A 16,918-nucleotide genomic window follows, 5' to 3' on the forward strand; every position below is an offset into this window, starting at 1 on the left:
GTTTTGTGGTAATTGGGGTGGTCTCTCTCCTCCCTCACTCCTTTTTTCCAGTTATCCCAGTTGTCTTTATTTACTCCTCATACTCTCCTGCTCTTTATTCACCCACACCTATGTTTCTCTTTCCTTTTCCTGTCTTGCACGCAGCCCTGTTCCTCTCCTCTGTTCTTTCCCACCCTGTTCTTTAATGCCGTGCACCATGTAGCCTGTTTTCCCATTGCTGATCTTGCTCCGTGAGGTTTCTTACATGAAGCAAAGAAATCCTTGGTGCCTTTGCAGGCATTCCTCTCCTCCTGTTGCTGACTGTCCCTCCCCCCCACCTGAGCGGAGTCGAAGTAATTAAATTTCTCTAAATAGCTCTTCTCCCCCTATATGCCTGACTCTTGCCCCAAGCCAGCTCCTGCCAGGCAGGAAGGAGGTGGCCGAGCAGTGGGTTCCCTTTGAGGCAGACACCCCTGGCTGCCTCGTGGATGGGCTTAGCAGGGGGGTTTCGCCATCAGCCTTTCCAGAGGGTCAGCGTGCCTTCCAAAGCCGGCGCGAGCACCACCGGAAGCTGCTGCCAGAGACTGGCATTGCCCCCAGGCTGCCTACGGAGCTGCAGTTAATATCTTCCAGGTTTGCATGTTCAGCATCGTAACGCAAATATTACAAAAATGATTTGAATTCCAGTTCAAGTTTGTTTATCAACTGTCCAAACTAAATGAAAAGCAAAACTTCTCGTAGTACCCGACTGCCAAAACCTCCTGGCTAGAGACAGGTCTCCAAGACACAATCTCTCCTTAAGCCTTATATGATGAGGGAGGAAAAGAGGCGGCTGCTGCCCTGCCCCTCCCCTAACCTCCACTTTTTGGAACCTCCCTCTCGCCATGAATAACTCCAGTGTCTGCCACTGGTGCTGGGCAGAGCTTTGCCAATCATCCTCCTCAGCAGGAAGTGGACATGATTTTGATAGTGTCACTCTACCACACACGAGACGCTGAATAGCAGCAAGAAAACTGAGCAGTTTTGTTAATCTCGCTGGTGTTTGGCAACCTCTCAGCAGCAGCCACAGAGGCACTACAGCTGTCTGTCTGCAGCCCCAGGAATACAATGCTGCATTATTTTATATTCGGCAGATCATCTTTCCAATCATAAGGTCTGGAATGTTTTATATATTTACTTCTCCATGAGGAAAGCTTCCTACTGTCACTAATCAACAGATTTTTCAAGACCCGCTGTCTTGTGCATTACAGAGGTAAATGAATTGATATTTACAAAGCACTTTGGGGTCCTAAGGTGGAAGTACAAAATATTGTGTGTATGTCTTGGAAAGGGCCTCGGAATAAGTTGCATGGTACGGTGTCATTCCCAGTGATGCAAGCCCAACCACATCCTCCATCCAAATCCTCCCGAAGGCTCACTTTTTTTCCCCTCTGATGTTCACAGATGTTAACTCACATTGATCCTGCTCTCCCTTCTCCAATATTATTTTGGTGGAGAAAAAGAGAATAAAATAATAAGCATAATGCAAAAAAAAAAAAGATACAATGAAGCATTTTAACACTGTGTCCCTCAGAGTGCTCTACTTCATCTGTCTCATAAATAACACACATTTAAAATTATAGCAATGCACTGGTAGTAAACCAAGAGATGTTATCCTTTAGTGTGTCTCACACTGAGCTCTTCTTTCTTTTTTTTTTTCTTTCTTGTGTTTAATTAGCATTAGTAGTGTGCCTAGGTTGGGCAATTATGGAGCATAAAACCTGTGCCAGGTGACTTGAAAATGTTAGTCCCTCTCTTTGGAGTATTTGCCATCCAAATCGGAGAGAGCAGGTGCCAGGAGGCAGCGTAGCAGCAGTGAGTTTGGGCAGCACGGCAGGTGACAGCGGTGGCTTTCTGACAGCCCAGCTGTTGTCCAGGTTTCTCAGGACGTACAAGGGGAGATGGCCGAGACGCTGCCTCAGCACCGCTGCTTCCACCGACCGTGCAGCCCTTCCACATCATTGCCAGCTGCGGTGCCACCTCTGCATGTCGTTATTTATATCTCTTTTCTGCACCAGCCCAGCTGCCTCTCAGGGCACCTCCACCCAAAAGTGGTGACTTCAGCCCTGTGGAATGATGAGTGGGTTATTCTGGAGAAGCAGCTCAGCCTGGACTGGTGGCAGTGGGAGCTGGGGCTGCTCTGCGGCCACAGCTGGGACGCTGCATAGCTCATTTCCCAGAGGTGGCTACCAAGTCTCTGGTGTTGAGTGTGTTGCCATGCCCGGGTACAGGGCCAGGAGACGGGATGGTGTCACTGACCCAGCTTAGGAAATGGAATGGGTGAATGGTGGTTTGGCAGAGCTAGCAGGCAGAGGATGAATTTAACTCAGAGGTGCAGCCATGGGCCTCAGGATGAGCCCGTGTAACAAAAGATACTATTGCAAAGTATTGTTAAAACAAAGGTGTCCTGGTTCCTCTCCAGGAGGGAGATGAGGTGTACTGGCACATGGAAAAGTGGTTATGAGAGAAGGGGAAGAAAGGTCAAATGAGGATGACACAGACCTGAAAGCCGTCAATACCTGGTGCTGGAAGGAGTAGAGCTAGAAGTGTGTGCGGGGAATATTCAGCAGCACAGTGGCAGGCACATGCCTGGGACCTTGTGATACCCCCGAGAGGGGCTCACAGTGACCGTCACCAGAGGTTTTGTGCACTGCTCTGTTCTGATACGCCACAGATGCAAACAAGTGCCCTTTCTCAGACAGATGCAGGGCACAGTCAGGAGAGAGAGGCTACAACTCTTGTCTGACTCTAGCTTTACAGGTGACAACCAGCATTTCATTTGTTCCTTGCTGAGCTCCTCCAGCCACCTGGGCCGGGTTGCCCAAGAGCTGGGGCAGAGAGTGCACGGACCGGCTCCAGAAGCCATCAGTATGTGGATGAACTTGTGTGGCAGTGGAGAGGCTGGAGCTTGGCACGAGTCTCTCTGTCAATTTGAATGAGCGAGAAACCGCACGGTGACTTGGGGGCCAGCCTGGCCACCCTCCCTGGTGAGCCGCGGGTGAAGAGAGCAGGCTGGGCTGTGCGTACCTGGTGCTGCGGGGGGCTCCGCGGCGGTGCCCAGCAGCAGCTTTGCTCGGGGCCCGCCGGCCGGTGCAGCGGCGAGGCCGGGCAGCCTCTGACCCCCGCAGGGTTCCCGCGGGCTGCGAGGGGGCACGGAGGTACCTGAGCTCCGGGAAGGCACCTCGGGTGCAGGCGCCGGGGCTCCCCGGTGCCCGCCGCCCAGCTGGGCGCCCGTGGGCGAGGAGGGCAGACCCGGTCCCGCCCTGGAAGCGCCCTCGGCGCGGAGGGCGGCGGCGGCCGGTCCCGGGCCCTCGCCGCGCCGGCTTTAACTCGCCCGGTGCCGGCGCCCGCTCGGCGGCGGCGAGACACCGGGAGGGGAGGGCCGGGCCAGGGTCTCCGGGGTCCGCCGCGGCGAGCCCGAGCGCACCGGGTCCGGCCTGGCTCCGCCGCGGCAGGGCTGAGCCCGCCGCCCTTTGTCCGCCGCCCCGGGGCAGGTGCGGGCGGCGCGGCCGGGGACAAAGCGGCCGCGGGCTCCCGGGCTGCTCCCGCCGCCGTGCCCAGGGCCGGGCGCGCTCCCCCGGCGCGGTGCGGGCGCGGCTCCCGGCGCTCGGCCCCGGCGCCGCCGGCGGGTTTTATGCGCAGGGCGGCCGGCGGGCCGGCGGGGGTGGGAGGAGCCGGGCAGGTTGTGCCCGCCGGGCCCTCCTCCCTCGCTCCCTCCCCGCCCGGCGGAGAGGGGTCGGGGGAGGGGGCAGCATGGCCTGTCCGTCCGGCCCCTTTTCCAGCGCTCATCTGCCCCGGGAGTGCGGCGCCGCTCCTCGCAGGGAGAAGAGGTCCGAATGGAGACAGACGGCAGCCAGCCCGGCCTCGCCTCCCCGGACTCCCCGCACGACCCCTGGTACCGCCGCGGCGGCCGCCGCCGGCCGCCCCCACCGCCCCCCCGGTCCCGGCCCCGGCCGCGGCCGCCCCCTCCCCCCGGCCCCGGCCGCCCGGCCCGGGCAGGCGCGGCGGCGGCGGCGGCGGTGCCGCTGCCAACATGGCCGATCCGCGCCCTCCCCTCCCCGCCCGGCCCCGCCGCCGCCGCCGCCGCCGCCACCCCCGCGGGGCGCCGCGGCCCCCCGGCGCGGCCCCGCTCACGGCTCTCTCCTTCCTCCCGCAGCAAAATGTTCATCGGGGGACTGAGCTGGCAGACCACGCAAGGTGAGCGCCGCGGCGGCCCCGCACCTGCCGCCGGGGCCGGGGGTGGCGGGGCCGGGGCCGGGGCCGAGCCCGGCGGGGGCGGCGGGGCCGGGCCGGGCCGGGACACCCAACGGTGGGCGCTGTGCTTGCAGAGGGCTTGCGGGAGTACTTCAGCCAGTTCGGCGAGGTGAAGGAGTGCCTGGTGATGCGGGACCCGCTGACAAAGAGATCCAGGTGAGAGGCCGGGCCCGCGCCTCCCTTCGCCCCCGCCGCGGCCCGGCCGCCACTTTAACCAACTTTCTCTCTTCTCTCCGCATCCCCTCTCCTGCCCGGGCTGCGGGGCTCAGGGGCTTCGGGTTCGTCACGTTCATGGACCAGGCTGGCGTCGACAAGGTCCTGGCCCAATCCAGACATGAACTGGACTCCAAGACGGTGAGATGACTTCTCTCATCTCAGGGGTGCATTTGCCGGCGGAGCGGCTGTGCTCGGAGCAGCCGTCGATTGCGGTGTTTGATTTCCAGTTAGAGGTTGTAAACTATCGATTCCTGATACGGATCGATCGGCCCCTTCTGTGTCCTGCTCACTGGCGGGTAGCCTAGCTGCTGCCTGAGCACCAGGCTCGCCGTCGACCCGGGGCCGATGTCCTGGCGTGGGTCTGCAGATCCCGGTGATGGTTTTCCTCCCGCCCATCGGTCGTAAGGCCCCTTCGAGGAGTGACCGTGGCCCTCTCGGAGCTGGGACACCTGAACGCGTTTGGGGCGAGGATTTGCACTGGGAAATGGATGCGGCTGCACTTGGGGAGAGGGGAGCCGCCCCTTCCCCCCGTGTGCTGCCGAGCACCGCTTCCTCCCCAGGGGTGCTGTCCCCCACCGCCCAGGCCCCGCTTCCCCCAGCCATGGTGGCCCGTGCCCTCCCCTCGGCAGAGAGCCTTCATGCCGTGCACCCCAGAGACTCTCCCGTGGTTTCCCCAGGCGAAGTTTTTGTAACGGTTGTGGAGGTTCAAGACTTTATTGTCTCCAAGCGTGGCCAGTGTCCGCCCATGTGGGCCACCACCGGCCTCTTGGAGCGGCCGCAGCTCCGGCCCTCGCTCTGCTAGCAGGGCGGATTAGGAGCCCTGGCTGGGCCAGCAGAAAGATTTCGGTGGCTCCTTGGGTCAGTGGCATATCGTGCCCGGTCCTGCCTTGCAAATCTGCCGTGCTCGGGAGATGTGCAGACTGTTTCGGGGGTGGGGGTGAGGTGCCTCAGTGGGAGGTCCCTTCTCTGTAGTTCTAGTGACTTGCCTTCCCCTGAATTCCTTTTCCTTATTGCTGCCCCGGGGTGAAGGTGAGGGTAGGGATGGGGGAGCAGTGGGGGCTGCAAGAGGGTGGCACGGTGAGGGGAGACGTTCTGGCTCTGGGCATGGGCTGCCAAGGAGTCCAAACGCGCAACTTTATTTCTTGCAGCGCGTGGCTCGGGCGTCCTAGCCTTTATCTTGGCAGAAGGGAGAGGGCGGGAGAGCGAGACCTCCTTTCTTAGGGTTTACGGCGTGAGTTGCAGCGAGATTTATGTCTGTTCCTGTTTAACTGCCTGGATCGCTCCCTTTGATGTGCACAGGTCCTTCCTCCCCACGGGAGCTCCCGGTTAAACCTACCCCAGCCTTCCTGGCCCAGGCTGGGTCCCCAGGACTCCCAGCCCTCCTCCTTTCAGGAGTGATGTAAAGTGAGTTTTGCTCTGGGGGAGGGTTACGGTAAAGTCTTTGAGGAGGGCCCAGGGCTTTCTTTTTTTCTCTTTCTTTTTTTTTACTAGCCTGTGTAAACACGGTGTCTGCTCAGCTAGTCCCGTCATGAGTCTGCGGGCTGGCATAGACCCCTCTTGGAAAGGCAAGTGATGGATGTCTGTTGTAGCACTAATCCTGAAAGTGTTTTGGGGCTAGGAGCGAGCTGAAACCCATGGTCTCCATTCTTCTCCCCGAACTGCCGCTGCCACCTGTGCGAAGCCGCTCTGCAGCCCACCTCGCAGCCCACGAGGGTGGGGAGGGACGGGCAGGGCAGGGGCGGACGGGCAGGCGCTGCAGGAGAACAGAAGGGCCTCGTGGCGCAGGGCGCGTGGGGACCGGCCAGCCATTGAAATTCCCGGCTGCATCTGCTCCGCTCGCCCCACCGGCACGGCAGAGAGAATGGGGGCAGTTCTGCCAGGGCTCTTCCTTTGTTAGGAACTTTGATCCTCTCCCCCCTTCCTTTTTATTTTTTATTTAGCACGGTTTTCAGCTGGGTCAGATGTTTTGGGGTGTTTTGCCTAGTAATTGCCGGGTGAGAGGTCGGTCTTGTGGTACCACATGGAGCCTCGGTATGGCTTTTCCCTGCTGAGCTGAAAGGCTCTGCTGTGAGTCATGGGTTAAATGACACAAACTCATCTGAATCCTAATTTAGGCTTTTATGAAACTTTGCAGGAAAAGGCCCGGTGTCCTGGAAGGACAGCCTTCTCTCGAGGCTCGGTGTCTCCTGGCAAGCAGCATTTGATAGACAGTGTCTGCCCAACTTGTTGCTTCATTGTTTTCTGATTCTTCCTACCCTAACGAGGGCTGTTGGCCCGATTCTCCGGGGAAATCTTGTGCTTTTCAGAGTCCTCTTTGTTTGTAAGCCATATAGCAGCAGCCTACAGGGTTATTTATGGAAATGCTTGGTACGAGAATTGGCTTTGCAGTCTCAAGGTAAAAGATTTGTGTGACTTTGTAAAGCTGCAGCTGGCCGCTGCCTTGAAGAGTGGGCTTGGCAGTGCCGGGTCACCCTGTTGTTTCTTTGTTGCCGTTACTTTAGTTTTTGCTAGGTTTGTCTTTTGTGGCGGAGGGAGCGATCTGCGGTTCTCGGGCAGTGCAGACCAACGGAGCGAAGGTAGCCGTGGAGGTGTGATGAATGAACAAACCCAGTCCTGAGGTCTTGCAGGTCCTTCCCTGCCCTCCCCCCGCTTTGGGGCACCGATACCCGCCGGGTTAACGTAGGAGTTATGTGACCTGAGCTATTAAATGGTGCCGTAGGTGGCCTGAAGACCGTTACTGAGGAGCTTGGCCGGCCTGCTCGTACACCTGCGACATCAGTGGGATTCCTCATCCCCAAAGCCTTGCGGGGTGAAGTGGAGGTGGTTTGTGCTCAAGTGACTTCCACTCACTGCAGCCTGATCCCGGGGTTTTGTTTTTTGGATACAATCTGAGCAGCTCTGAATGCTCTTACTCTTAGCAGATTTCTATCTAGGCTTGTAAAAAGGATCCGTTACGTCAGTGGGTGACACTGAAACACAACTCCTCCAGGGCTATTTGTTTTAACACCAGAAATGAGGGAATAAGGTACCAGCGCTTTTGCTTTAATTAGAAAGACTCCAGCCACCGAGGAGCAGTCCAGTTCGAGTAACTTGAGTCCGGCACTGAACTCACTCCCCTCCGCGTGTTCCCAGGGCTGCCCCTGCAGTCGGTTGCCCCAGCCTCCCTCTACCTGCAACAATAGCTGGTTGTGCAGAAGAATTTGTGAAATGACTGCCTGCTCCCTCCAGCCAGGAGGACGCGTTATCTCTGCCCAGTTGATCACACTCAGGGTAATGAGAAAATGAGGCCGAGCTTAGCATTGCTGAGTATGAAAGCATCTTCTTGGCAGGAGCTGAATGACACTGGCTGAGAAGTAAAAGACAGTAGATTATTGTTTTTGCTTATTATCTGCCATCAACCTCCTGGTCTCCTGCCGTCCCCTGTCCTCAGAATTCGCTGTGGGTGTCTGCACTAGCCAGGAAGCGGTGTGTGGGGGGGTGGTGGTGTGTGTGTGCGGGGAGGGGAGGGACAGTTCAGATGCCCCAGGGAGGCACCGGAGGGTATGCTAATCTGCCAGTGCTTGGAGCTTGGGGAGGGAGGTTTATTTTTGAGTTTATTTGTGCTCTTCACTTTTGCCTCTGTTTACTTACGTGCTGAGTTTATTTATGTTGTAGGCTGTGAGTCAGGATGGAGGTGGGGAAGGCAGGGAGAGAAGCTGGTGGAAGGGCGCGGGGAAGCTGAGCTTCGGGGCTGTGTGACAAGTGAAAGGACGCGGGACGGGAGGGCGGCCAGGCTGGAAAGCTGAACAAAGCAGCAAGAGGAGCTGGAGAAACACGGCTTCCTTTTGAGCTGTTTGAGCTGCCGGGCTGATGGGACGACGCTCTGGGCTGCCCTCCCAGCTGCAGCATGTCCAAGTGCGGGGATGAGCCAGACCTGCCCTTACCACAGGTCTTTGTAAGCTGATTTGTGGGTCTGGATCATCCACGATGTGATGTAACTTTACAGGAGTTGCTGTAAAAATAGGCTATAAAGAAAGAGGTGGTGGCTGAGGAGGAGAGGAGGCTTCGTGGGTGTTTGGCTTGCAGCTGCATTAGTGTTGTCCCGGCTTTTGTGGTGGTGGTGGTGTGACGCCAATACAGGCACGCGCTCATCCGTGCTGAGCCCAGCAGAACGCGCGGCACCTGGATGGCGGCGCGGGGACCGGCAGCTTCGGCCGGCAGCAGGTTTATAGAGAAGCTGAACAGGCACAATGGAGGGCTCAGCCTGTGGAGGGGAGGCATCGCGTCATTGTGTGCAGCGCAGCCTGGGGAGAGGGGCAGCATGCTGTCCTGTGGCCACAGCCTCCGCAGCCTGGGGGGCTTTGGACTCCTCGGTTTAATTTGTGTCGTTCTGTCTGCTCTTTTATTCTTCACCCTGTGTTTTGTGGGATGAAATGTTTGGCTTTTCGTGCACTGCCTCTTTTCTGTCCTGTTACTACCCAGGTGAGCTCTGTACTTGTAGGTAGAGTGAAGGGGGAGAGCAAAAAGGCAAAAGCAAGCACTTTTAATATGAGGCCGGTGGTGCAGGGCACCCAGGGGCAGGCCGAATGGGAGGGTGCAGCCCAGCCTGTTAATCCCAGCATGTGATGGGCTCTTGGGTGCGTCTGGCCAGCGCTCAGCCGGAGACAGACTACTGCATGCTGGGACTTGTAGTCTCCGTGGATTACACCTTACCGAGAGGGAAAGATGTCTGCAGCCAGCTTCGTTTTATGCACCTCAGGTAGATTCTTTGGGTTTTTAGCAAGGTGCCATGTGCGCAGAGACAGCCATGCGCATGGAGGAAACCCTGCATCTGTAAATAGGCAGCAAAAGCGTGTTCACCTGTTCTTCCCCACATCTCTTTCAGATTGACCCGAAGGTAGCGTTCCCCCGCCGAGCACAGCCCAAGGTAAGCACTGCGGGCAGCCCTTGCCACTCCAAAGGGTGAAATTCATAGAATCATTAATCATAGAATCGTTAAGGTTGGAAAAGACCTCTAAGATCATCGAGTCCAACCGTCAATTTGTGGTGCTGAATCTTGTCCCTCCATGCAAGGTTGCCAGTGCACGCAGTGGAGTCGCTCCCTGGGGTTTGCTCAGGACTCACCTGGAGCGGGAGCTGCTGAGCTGCACCGCCAGTGTGATGCGCTGCACTGCGGTACGCTCCTGTCGGCTTGCAGCGCAGCGCTGGGGGTTTGCGTGGCACTGGAGGAACCGAGAGGCCCCTCAGTAAAGGGGGGTGCACACTTTAGGATACGCTAGTTAGAGCTGGTGAAATAAGTGCTGCCCAGGGTGAACTTGGTCTTTTTGAGTTGCAGCCAGTGTCTGGAAGTTTCAGGCCTAAGGAGATACAGAACAGCTCCATGCCGCGATGTGATACAGGTGGAAAGAGGGTTGTGTGTATGCACGTGTGTGTGTACGAATAGGTGTATGGCAGAGAGGGGGAGAAGGATTTCATTTTGTGAAATGCCCTTGTGTGCTTCAGCACTGGAAAAGGTAGAAGGAGTTTGGTGTTGGACTTTATCTACAAGAGGCTCTGACATCAAAATGTGCAGTTGCTGGAACTTTTTCCAGGCGTGCAGCTAGAAACTTTTAACTGAGGAGCCAGCAGCAGGCTGGAGACTGCCTTTAGACTTTGGGTCTCCCTTTAACTTTGCTCTTGGATGGGAGTTTTAAAATCCAGAGTCTCAATTCCAAGTGCTGTTACGGGAGAAAGAGCTGGGGAGAAGCAGCGTTGAGAAGCAGAGAGGGAAGAGGAGACTGGTGCGGGAGGGAAGTAAGGGGGATCAGGCACTGAGAACAATTGGTGAGCAGGTATCCCGAGTAACTGGAGCCAGGAAGCACATGGTAGGAATTGGGTTAATTCCATTAAGCAGTTTGGTGACAGAAGGTGCTTTAGTGTTAGAACGGGCTGCTCTCCAAGCCAGGGAATTGCTGCGGATTAGCCCTATGCTCCGTGGGGTAATTAGGACCATGTGTTCCTCTGAGAGCAGGGGTGTAGCCAAGCAGCTAAGGGGAGGATGCAGCTGGAGAGCCAGTTCAAAGGATGTCGGTGTGCCTCAGACTGGCAGCGATGGCCCCTCTCAGGGTAGTTAGTTTTCTTCCTTGTCCCAGTTGCATGAGTGACAAGTGGCAGAGGGGTATTCTCCTTGCCTTCTTGCAAAGGCAAAAGAGATTTAACTGGGAGTTGACTGGGCTCCATTTAAGTGACCGGGGAATGGGTGCGAAACGAGGCTTACTCCATGCAAGGCCGGATACTTTGCAATTTGCGAGCTAGGAGGGCGAAGCGTGGGGAGCCTACCTGTGCTGGCAGGCCTCCTGCCCGTCTTTCCGCTCTGGGAAGCAGAGCAGGCATCTCTGGGCGAGCCTGGAGGAGGTCGGCTGTGCAAAGTGGCAGGGCTGCGGGAAGAGCTGGAGGGCTGGGGCGGGGACCGTCTGTGTCCCACGCCTTCGGGGTGGTGTGAAGGTGCCAAGAGAGTAGCAGCAGGTTAGCGAGGGGAGAGGCTGATAACCGTGCTGTCCGAGGAGGAGGTTGGGTGCTGGCAAGCATGATGAGGCGGCGCAAGGGTGAGAGCGTGCCTTGGGGTCCGGCATGGGGCAGACCCGCTGGCGGCGTTTGGCTGGGGGGCCTCGAGAAGGTGGAAGCTCGGCTGTGGCAAGGGGACAGGCGCTTCCCGGCAGCGGAGGGGAGTTAGTGGCCTTTTGAGTCTCGTTCTCTGCTCGCTCTGGGTTTATTCGGTGAATTCCTGTCCTTCCCTTTTCCAGATGGTGACCCGAACGAAGAAGATATTTGTGGGTGGTCTGTCCGTGAACACTACTGTGGAGGATGTGAAACAGTATTTCGAGCAGTTTGGGAAGGTAAGTCTCTTGAGTGGTGTTGGATCAAAGCTGTTACTTCTGGGGCAAAAAGGAGTTTTCTGTGGAGGCGGGATCCAGGAGCCTGCGAGTCTTCTGCATGGGGTTAAGTTGATTGAAGGTCAGTTACAGACGTTGGGTGGCTGTGATGTCTTTGTAGGGGCTACAGCCAGTGACTCCTGCCCTGTGTTGATTTGAAACAAAGAGTTTGTGCTTCTTCCCTGGGGTCGGTAGGACCTGGGCTAAGGGAAATGGTTTTCCATTTTTTCCCTATCCAGAGGCCTCTTACGGCATTTTGGTCCTGCAGATTTGCAGTTTGTTTAAACGCTGGAGGAAGGTTTGTAGACACTCCTAACAGAGCGGCTGCAGCATCAGACCTGTGATTTTGGCCTGTTTCTAACTCTAAGCCTTGTGATTGATATTTCGGTAATCCTTTATTTAAATAAGCCTTTTGGTCCTGAAACTTCTCCTGCAGAGTCTTGGGCAAGTGGTGATGTTGGTTTTGGATGTTTGAAGAAAAATTGGCACTACGGCTGTTCCTTGTGGTGGTCTGGCTCTTCTGTGCCAGCTGGTGGCTCAGGGGAGGGTGGGCTTCTGTGGATTGAAGTCACTTGTGCCGTGGTCTGTGAAAGTCAGGTGTGCAAATTGCAAGTCGGGACCGAATTGGAGGATAGAAGGGGGCTCAGTCTTGGCCCTTCAGTCCCCTGTCAGGAGGTTGTGAGCATCCCCAGGAGCAATCTCAGTAGTATTATACTGAAGGATCCCAAGATTTTTAATGGGATTAGGAACTGAAGGGAATCATTGTACCCAAATGCTGAATGCCGTCACCTCTGGGGCAGGGCATTGTGACTGTTTCACTGTTGTTTGGTGGTGTTGCGCATGGGTTTGCTGTTTGGGGCAGGAGCTGTTAGGACCTTCCTGCTGGGCTGGGGGGGGCAGAACACAGTCTGCTGGGCAGTAATCTGGCCAGGACGCTGCTGATAGCATCATGGATGTGGAGGAAAGTACCACGGGAACTGTAGAATATGCGGGATGAAGGCTTTGGTATTAATTTTCTTCTGAAAGATCCTGCAAAAGGGTGATGTTATGTTAAAGCACGTTAATCGGCGAAAGGAAAGGGAGTTTTGTAACCAGTTTTGCCATATTGTTGGAACTTTGGGGCAGAAAGTTTGGAACGAGTGTTTGCTCAGTAGCTGAGCTTCTGAAGTCAAATCTGCGTGTCCTGGTATGCTATCGTGACTGCAAAGTGGGACTCCTTTGTATTTCTGTTCAGTCTTAAAAGAAAGTGGCAATAGCAAAAGTGGTCAGATATCCCCATGTTTGCTAGCTGCTAGCTCTGTGTGGTTTTATTTTCTGTTAGAAATAAGCAAACTCTATTGTGTCCCCAAGAGCTTTTACATGGTGTCACTGAAGATGTCACCACTAAAGGTGGTGATGTCTGTGTGTCTGTGTAGTCTGAAGGTTGTTAGTTTGACTTGCGTGTGCTTCTGCGCTGCTGATGGATGCGTTTGATAGGAAAACAAAATGTCTTGGGCGTAATCCCCTTTTAACCTTAACTGTACCTCTGTTAATTTGAAGCAGAAGCATGTCATGTAGCACTCGGTTTACAAGCAGTTACAGTTGCTCTAGTCTGAGAAGTACTTTCCAGTTGTTTTGGGGTATTATGTTGTTATGTTCCTCTTGTTTAATGGTCACATGCTGAAAGGTGTCCTGACGTCAGGAGACTGGCGAGAACTGGTTTTGTCAGATTGTTTTCTTGGGACTGGGCAGGAGGGAGAGTTCTGCATAGCTCACTGAGATTCATTTCCAAAGAACCAGCATCACGGACAACATCCGGCGCTCAAAATCTGCATGAGGCCGATGCAGCTGGCCTCTTGGCTCTGGGGAGTTTCCATGGGGAGATGTCAGGGCTGGTCAGATTGACTCTCCGGTTTTGGGGCAGTTTTCTGACTCATCTAGCCATTTCAGCTGAGGAGGGACTCCTCAGAGCTCCTGTATAAAGCATCTCTCCTGGCCTGTAACCGTCTTCTAGGCTAAGCCTCAAATAATTCACCGAAGGCTAGGAGAACTGTTTCCCGAGAAATTCTCTCCAGTTGGTAGCTCCATATGGCTGATGCGCAGGATCAGTGGGAAAGCGTGTTTCAGAGGAAAGCCTCCGTGGCCATCAGCTCTGGGGTTCTGAGTTCTGAATGCGCTGCTCTGTGGTTTCTAGGGCTAAGAAAAGCCTGTTGCCTTCAATTTCAGATGTGACTCATGGAGAACGTGGTTTTGGTACACAGGCTCTTTTGGTGTTTGTTTATGATACTCTGGGGCCTCCTAGCTTTCAGAGGTCTCCTAGGATCCCTTCTTCCGAGGTACTCTTGGCACCTGACTCTGTGGTCTTCATCTCCTCGATTTATGGCATCTTTAAGTGAGAAGTGGTGAAGCTTCAGTTGTGTCATCCTCATCTTGGAAAGTGTATCTGAAAAAATCTTTTCTAAGTCATTTGGGCCAGTAGTTCTTCTGGAATTGGATTGGGACTGTCTGAAAAGCAATTGTTAAGGATGCCCTTTTAAAGCATTTCCCTGGAGGACTTACTCTCCGAGGAAATGGCTTTGTCTGGGTTCCCTCTCCTTCTGAGCAGCCCCATGGTTTTCTAGGATCTGGCAGGAGAAAAACTGCTCCTCTTTCCTCCTGCCTGTCCAGGCAGGCATGGGAACGCCTAGAATCTAGAGAGGAGAGAGTGGGGAGCACCAGGTCATCCTGTCTTGATTCCTCAAGATCAAGGTACCAAGTTCCGGGGGGTGATTTTTAGTCAGTGTTTGAGAATCCAGTGGCAAGTTCAGTTTGGATCTCGGCTTCAGGGAGAGATCATCCTCTGCTTCTGAGGACAAGGGAGTACAGACTGCTGAACGGGTTTTGCGTGAAGGTTGTCTTCTAGGTAACCCTCAAGCTGCAAGCCTAAGCGTGTGTTAGATTTGCCACCACTTAAGGCCTTTAAATTAGGATAGATGGTTTTTGAAAAATACATTTTAGTCCAGACAGAAAGTATGCACGTGCTGTAGGAATTATGAGAGGAAGTGCTATGGCCTGCAGTACAGACGAGGTCAAATTAGACTATCATAATGTTCTCTCCGGTCCAGATCCGTGAACTGCAGTTCGCAAGTCTACCAAGGTAGCTAGCATTGGCGCATCTCAGGTCAGAAACAACACGCCTTGTGTGTCCGTTAGCAGGAAAAAAATGGAAGTTTGGTTGGGCTGGAGATGAAATGGTTTCCCATTTCATAAAACAAAATTCCCAAGTCTGATTTTTCCATTTTGGCATTTCCACTTACTCTCCTATTTTTGTTTTGTTTTGTTTTCTTTCCTTGCTGTGTCCAAAACCTTCTCTCAGATTTGTAAAATGAAATGGAAGTGGCAAAAGAAAAATGAAAATGTGTGAGGAGGAAATCTATGAGTATTACTCAGGATATTTATTACAGGGATACAGGAAGAAAGGGAGAGGCTGGCACCCCAGTTCTTCATATCAAAATACTTGGTTTTAACAGGCACAAAAGGTGAAGCTTCAAAGAGGATCCCAAATACAGTGTGAGTTTCTCTGCTTCAAAGAAGGATCACTTTTTTTTTTTTTTTGCTTCCAAAACTGTGAATGAAAAATATGGGCTGCTGTTTTCCTGAGGAAGAAAATACAAAGGTTTTTTTTTTAGTACAGTGAGAGAGATTGAGAAGTGCTCTCAAGCTGGCTATGGTTTGTCAGGTGCAGCTGCTAGGGCTTTGAACATAGCGGCATCTCTAGAAAACACTTCTGGCTCCAAAACTCGAATCTCTCTGAGATGCAAGCTAAGGCCATGGACGTGCTTTCTAATGGAGATTATTTTTTCAACTGTACGACAGAAGTCCTGGAAAGAATTGCATTCACAGTATGTGTAGCCAAGTGTCTTGACTTAAGTTGGATGGTGTTGGAGATATTTAGACTGCACAAGGAAGTATTTCAACAGCCTCTCTAGATTCGGGCTACCACCTCGCTGAAACCTGAAACAGAAAGAGAGGAGGAAGATATCTTGCACCTACCACCTCAGACATAGCTAGTCCTCTGTCTAGTTCAACACGTATGAGGATGCCTCGGAGGAGCTCGAGTCCCAGCTTCCTCCTTTTCTACTTCAACCTGCGGGAACATGTTGTTCTGTATTATTTTTTTGGGGGAAAAGGGGTTGTCCATCAGAGTAATTTCTTTGGACCGTTGGGTCTCTGATCTTGTAAGCAAGGTTATTTGTTTCAAATCATAACTGAAAAAACTCAGATCATCTTTCTTTTTCAAGGGTTGGTCTGATGAGGTTTTGCAGTAGAGAAAGTCAAATAAATTGCAAGATAGGAGGCTCAGAACAAATAAGGTCTTTTTGTCATGGAGCTTATCTGAGCTGTGAAATCTTTGCCCTGGGATGTTGTTGCTGAAATTTGCATAGGCTCCAAAATGATTGGACAAATTCATGGAAGATCCTTTAAATACACAGACATCCCTTTGAGTTCAGGAAATCCCCGAATCACAAATGGCTGGAAGATGATGGGAGTATTCTGGGGTCTATTGTAATATCCTTGCCTTGTCTTTATGTCCTTCCAAAGGTGTCTGTTGTTGGTTGGTATCTTGGGGGGTGTTGGGCAAGGTGGACCTCTGCTCTAACTTGGTGCAGCCAGTCTTTTGTTTGTCATTAGGAGAGAAGTTGGTCCTTTCAGAAACTAGAAATGCAAAGGTACTGGAAGAAACGGTGGCCTGGACCCAATTCAGGTGTTTGAACTCACGGTTTTCTTGTGTGCTTTTGCATTTCACAAAGCAGAAGAGCAAGAAATATATTCACAATGACGTCTTTGCATGACTCACTAATCAGTTGTGGCTCCAAGAGTGCTTGAAAAGTGCTTAAAAACAGTCTGCATCTCTCCCTGGGCCTGCAGGTGATCTGCGTACGTGGATGAGTCGGTCACGAAAGCTCAGCCTCTCTGTGAGGCAGATCGTGCCCAGAGAGAGACCTGCTCTCTAAAAATATCCTGGAAGCAAACAAGAAAAAAGATCTGCTGAGGTCTGAGGATGATTCTGACCTTTAGGCTGCCATCTAATACCCTGTCCAAATTCTGGACTGTTTGCCTCAGACAGGTTCTGAGATCTCACTCGGACAATGACTCTAGTCCTGTGCCATCCAAGAGAAAGCCACCGTATCTGATGAGGGTTTGCGTGTCTGTCACAAATGTATATTCATGTACACCTGCCAGAAAAATAGAGTGGTTGACTTGGGTACATGAAATGAGTTTTCCCTCCTGACTAATTGGAGAACCTTTAGATACTGATGGGGGATTTCTTTAAAGGAAGACTTGTTCTGTGCTTACAGCGGGCACGATTTCCCTCACTTTGGATCGGGAGAATGTTAATTAATTAATCCTTAATCTGCCGCGCTTTGGAAATTTCAGGGATCAAAGCTACTTGTCAACCTGCTGTGGATTTCCAAACTGGATTTTGGATTTTCTTCCACAGATCAGAAGGCAATTTATGCAAATTCTCACACGTAACATGGTTGCAATGAACAGATGGGGAGGGGAGGAGAAGGGGAATC

At 53.5% G+C, this 16,918-nt stretch overlaps 1 protein-coding gene across 6 annotated transcripts in view; it reads left to right on the forward strand.

The window, feature by feature from the left end:
• The first annotated feature begins 3,711 nt into the window (after positions 1 to 3,711).
• MSI1 (musashi RNA binding protein 1) overlaps positions 3,712 to 16,918 on the forward strand; it is a 31,605-nt gene continuing 18,398 nt past the window's right edge. For 4 of the 6 annotated variants that reach the window (XM_076352819.1, XM_076352821.1, XM_076352822.1 and 1 more), the window contains exons 1-6: positions 3,801 to 3,913; positions 4,175 to 4,215; positions 4,347 to 4,428; positions 4,542 to 4,626; positions 9,353 to 9,394; positions 11,250 to 11,342. In XM_076352819.1, the coding sequence (XP_076208934.1) occupies positions 3,855 to 3,913; positions 4,175 to 4,215; positions 4,347 to 4,428; positions 4,542 to 4,626; positions 9,353 to 9,394; positions 11,250 to 11,342 (402 nt within the window). In that variant the 5' untranslated portion in view covers positions 3,801 to 3,854. Of the gene's footprint in view, positions 3,914 to 4,174; positions 4,216 to 4,346; positions 4,429 to 4,541; positions 4,627 to 5,759; positions 5,893 to 9,352; positions 9,395 to 11,249; positions 11,343 to 16,918 lie in introns of those variants that run through there. The other 2 variants (XM_076352825.1, XM_076352824.1) reach the window with 2 other exon arrangements.

The sequence above is a fragment of the Aptenodytes patagonicus genome, chromosome 15, assembly GCF_965638725.1.
Source record: "Aptenodytes patagonicus chromosome 15, bAptPat1.pri.cur, whole genome shotgun sequence".
Classification (NCBI taxonomy): Eukaryota; Metazoa; Chordata; class Aves; order Sphenisciformes; family Spheniscidae; genus Aptenodytes; species Aptenodytes patagonicus.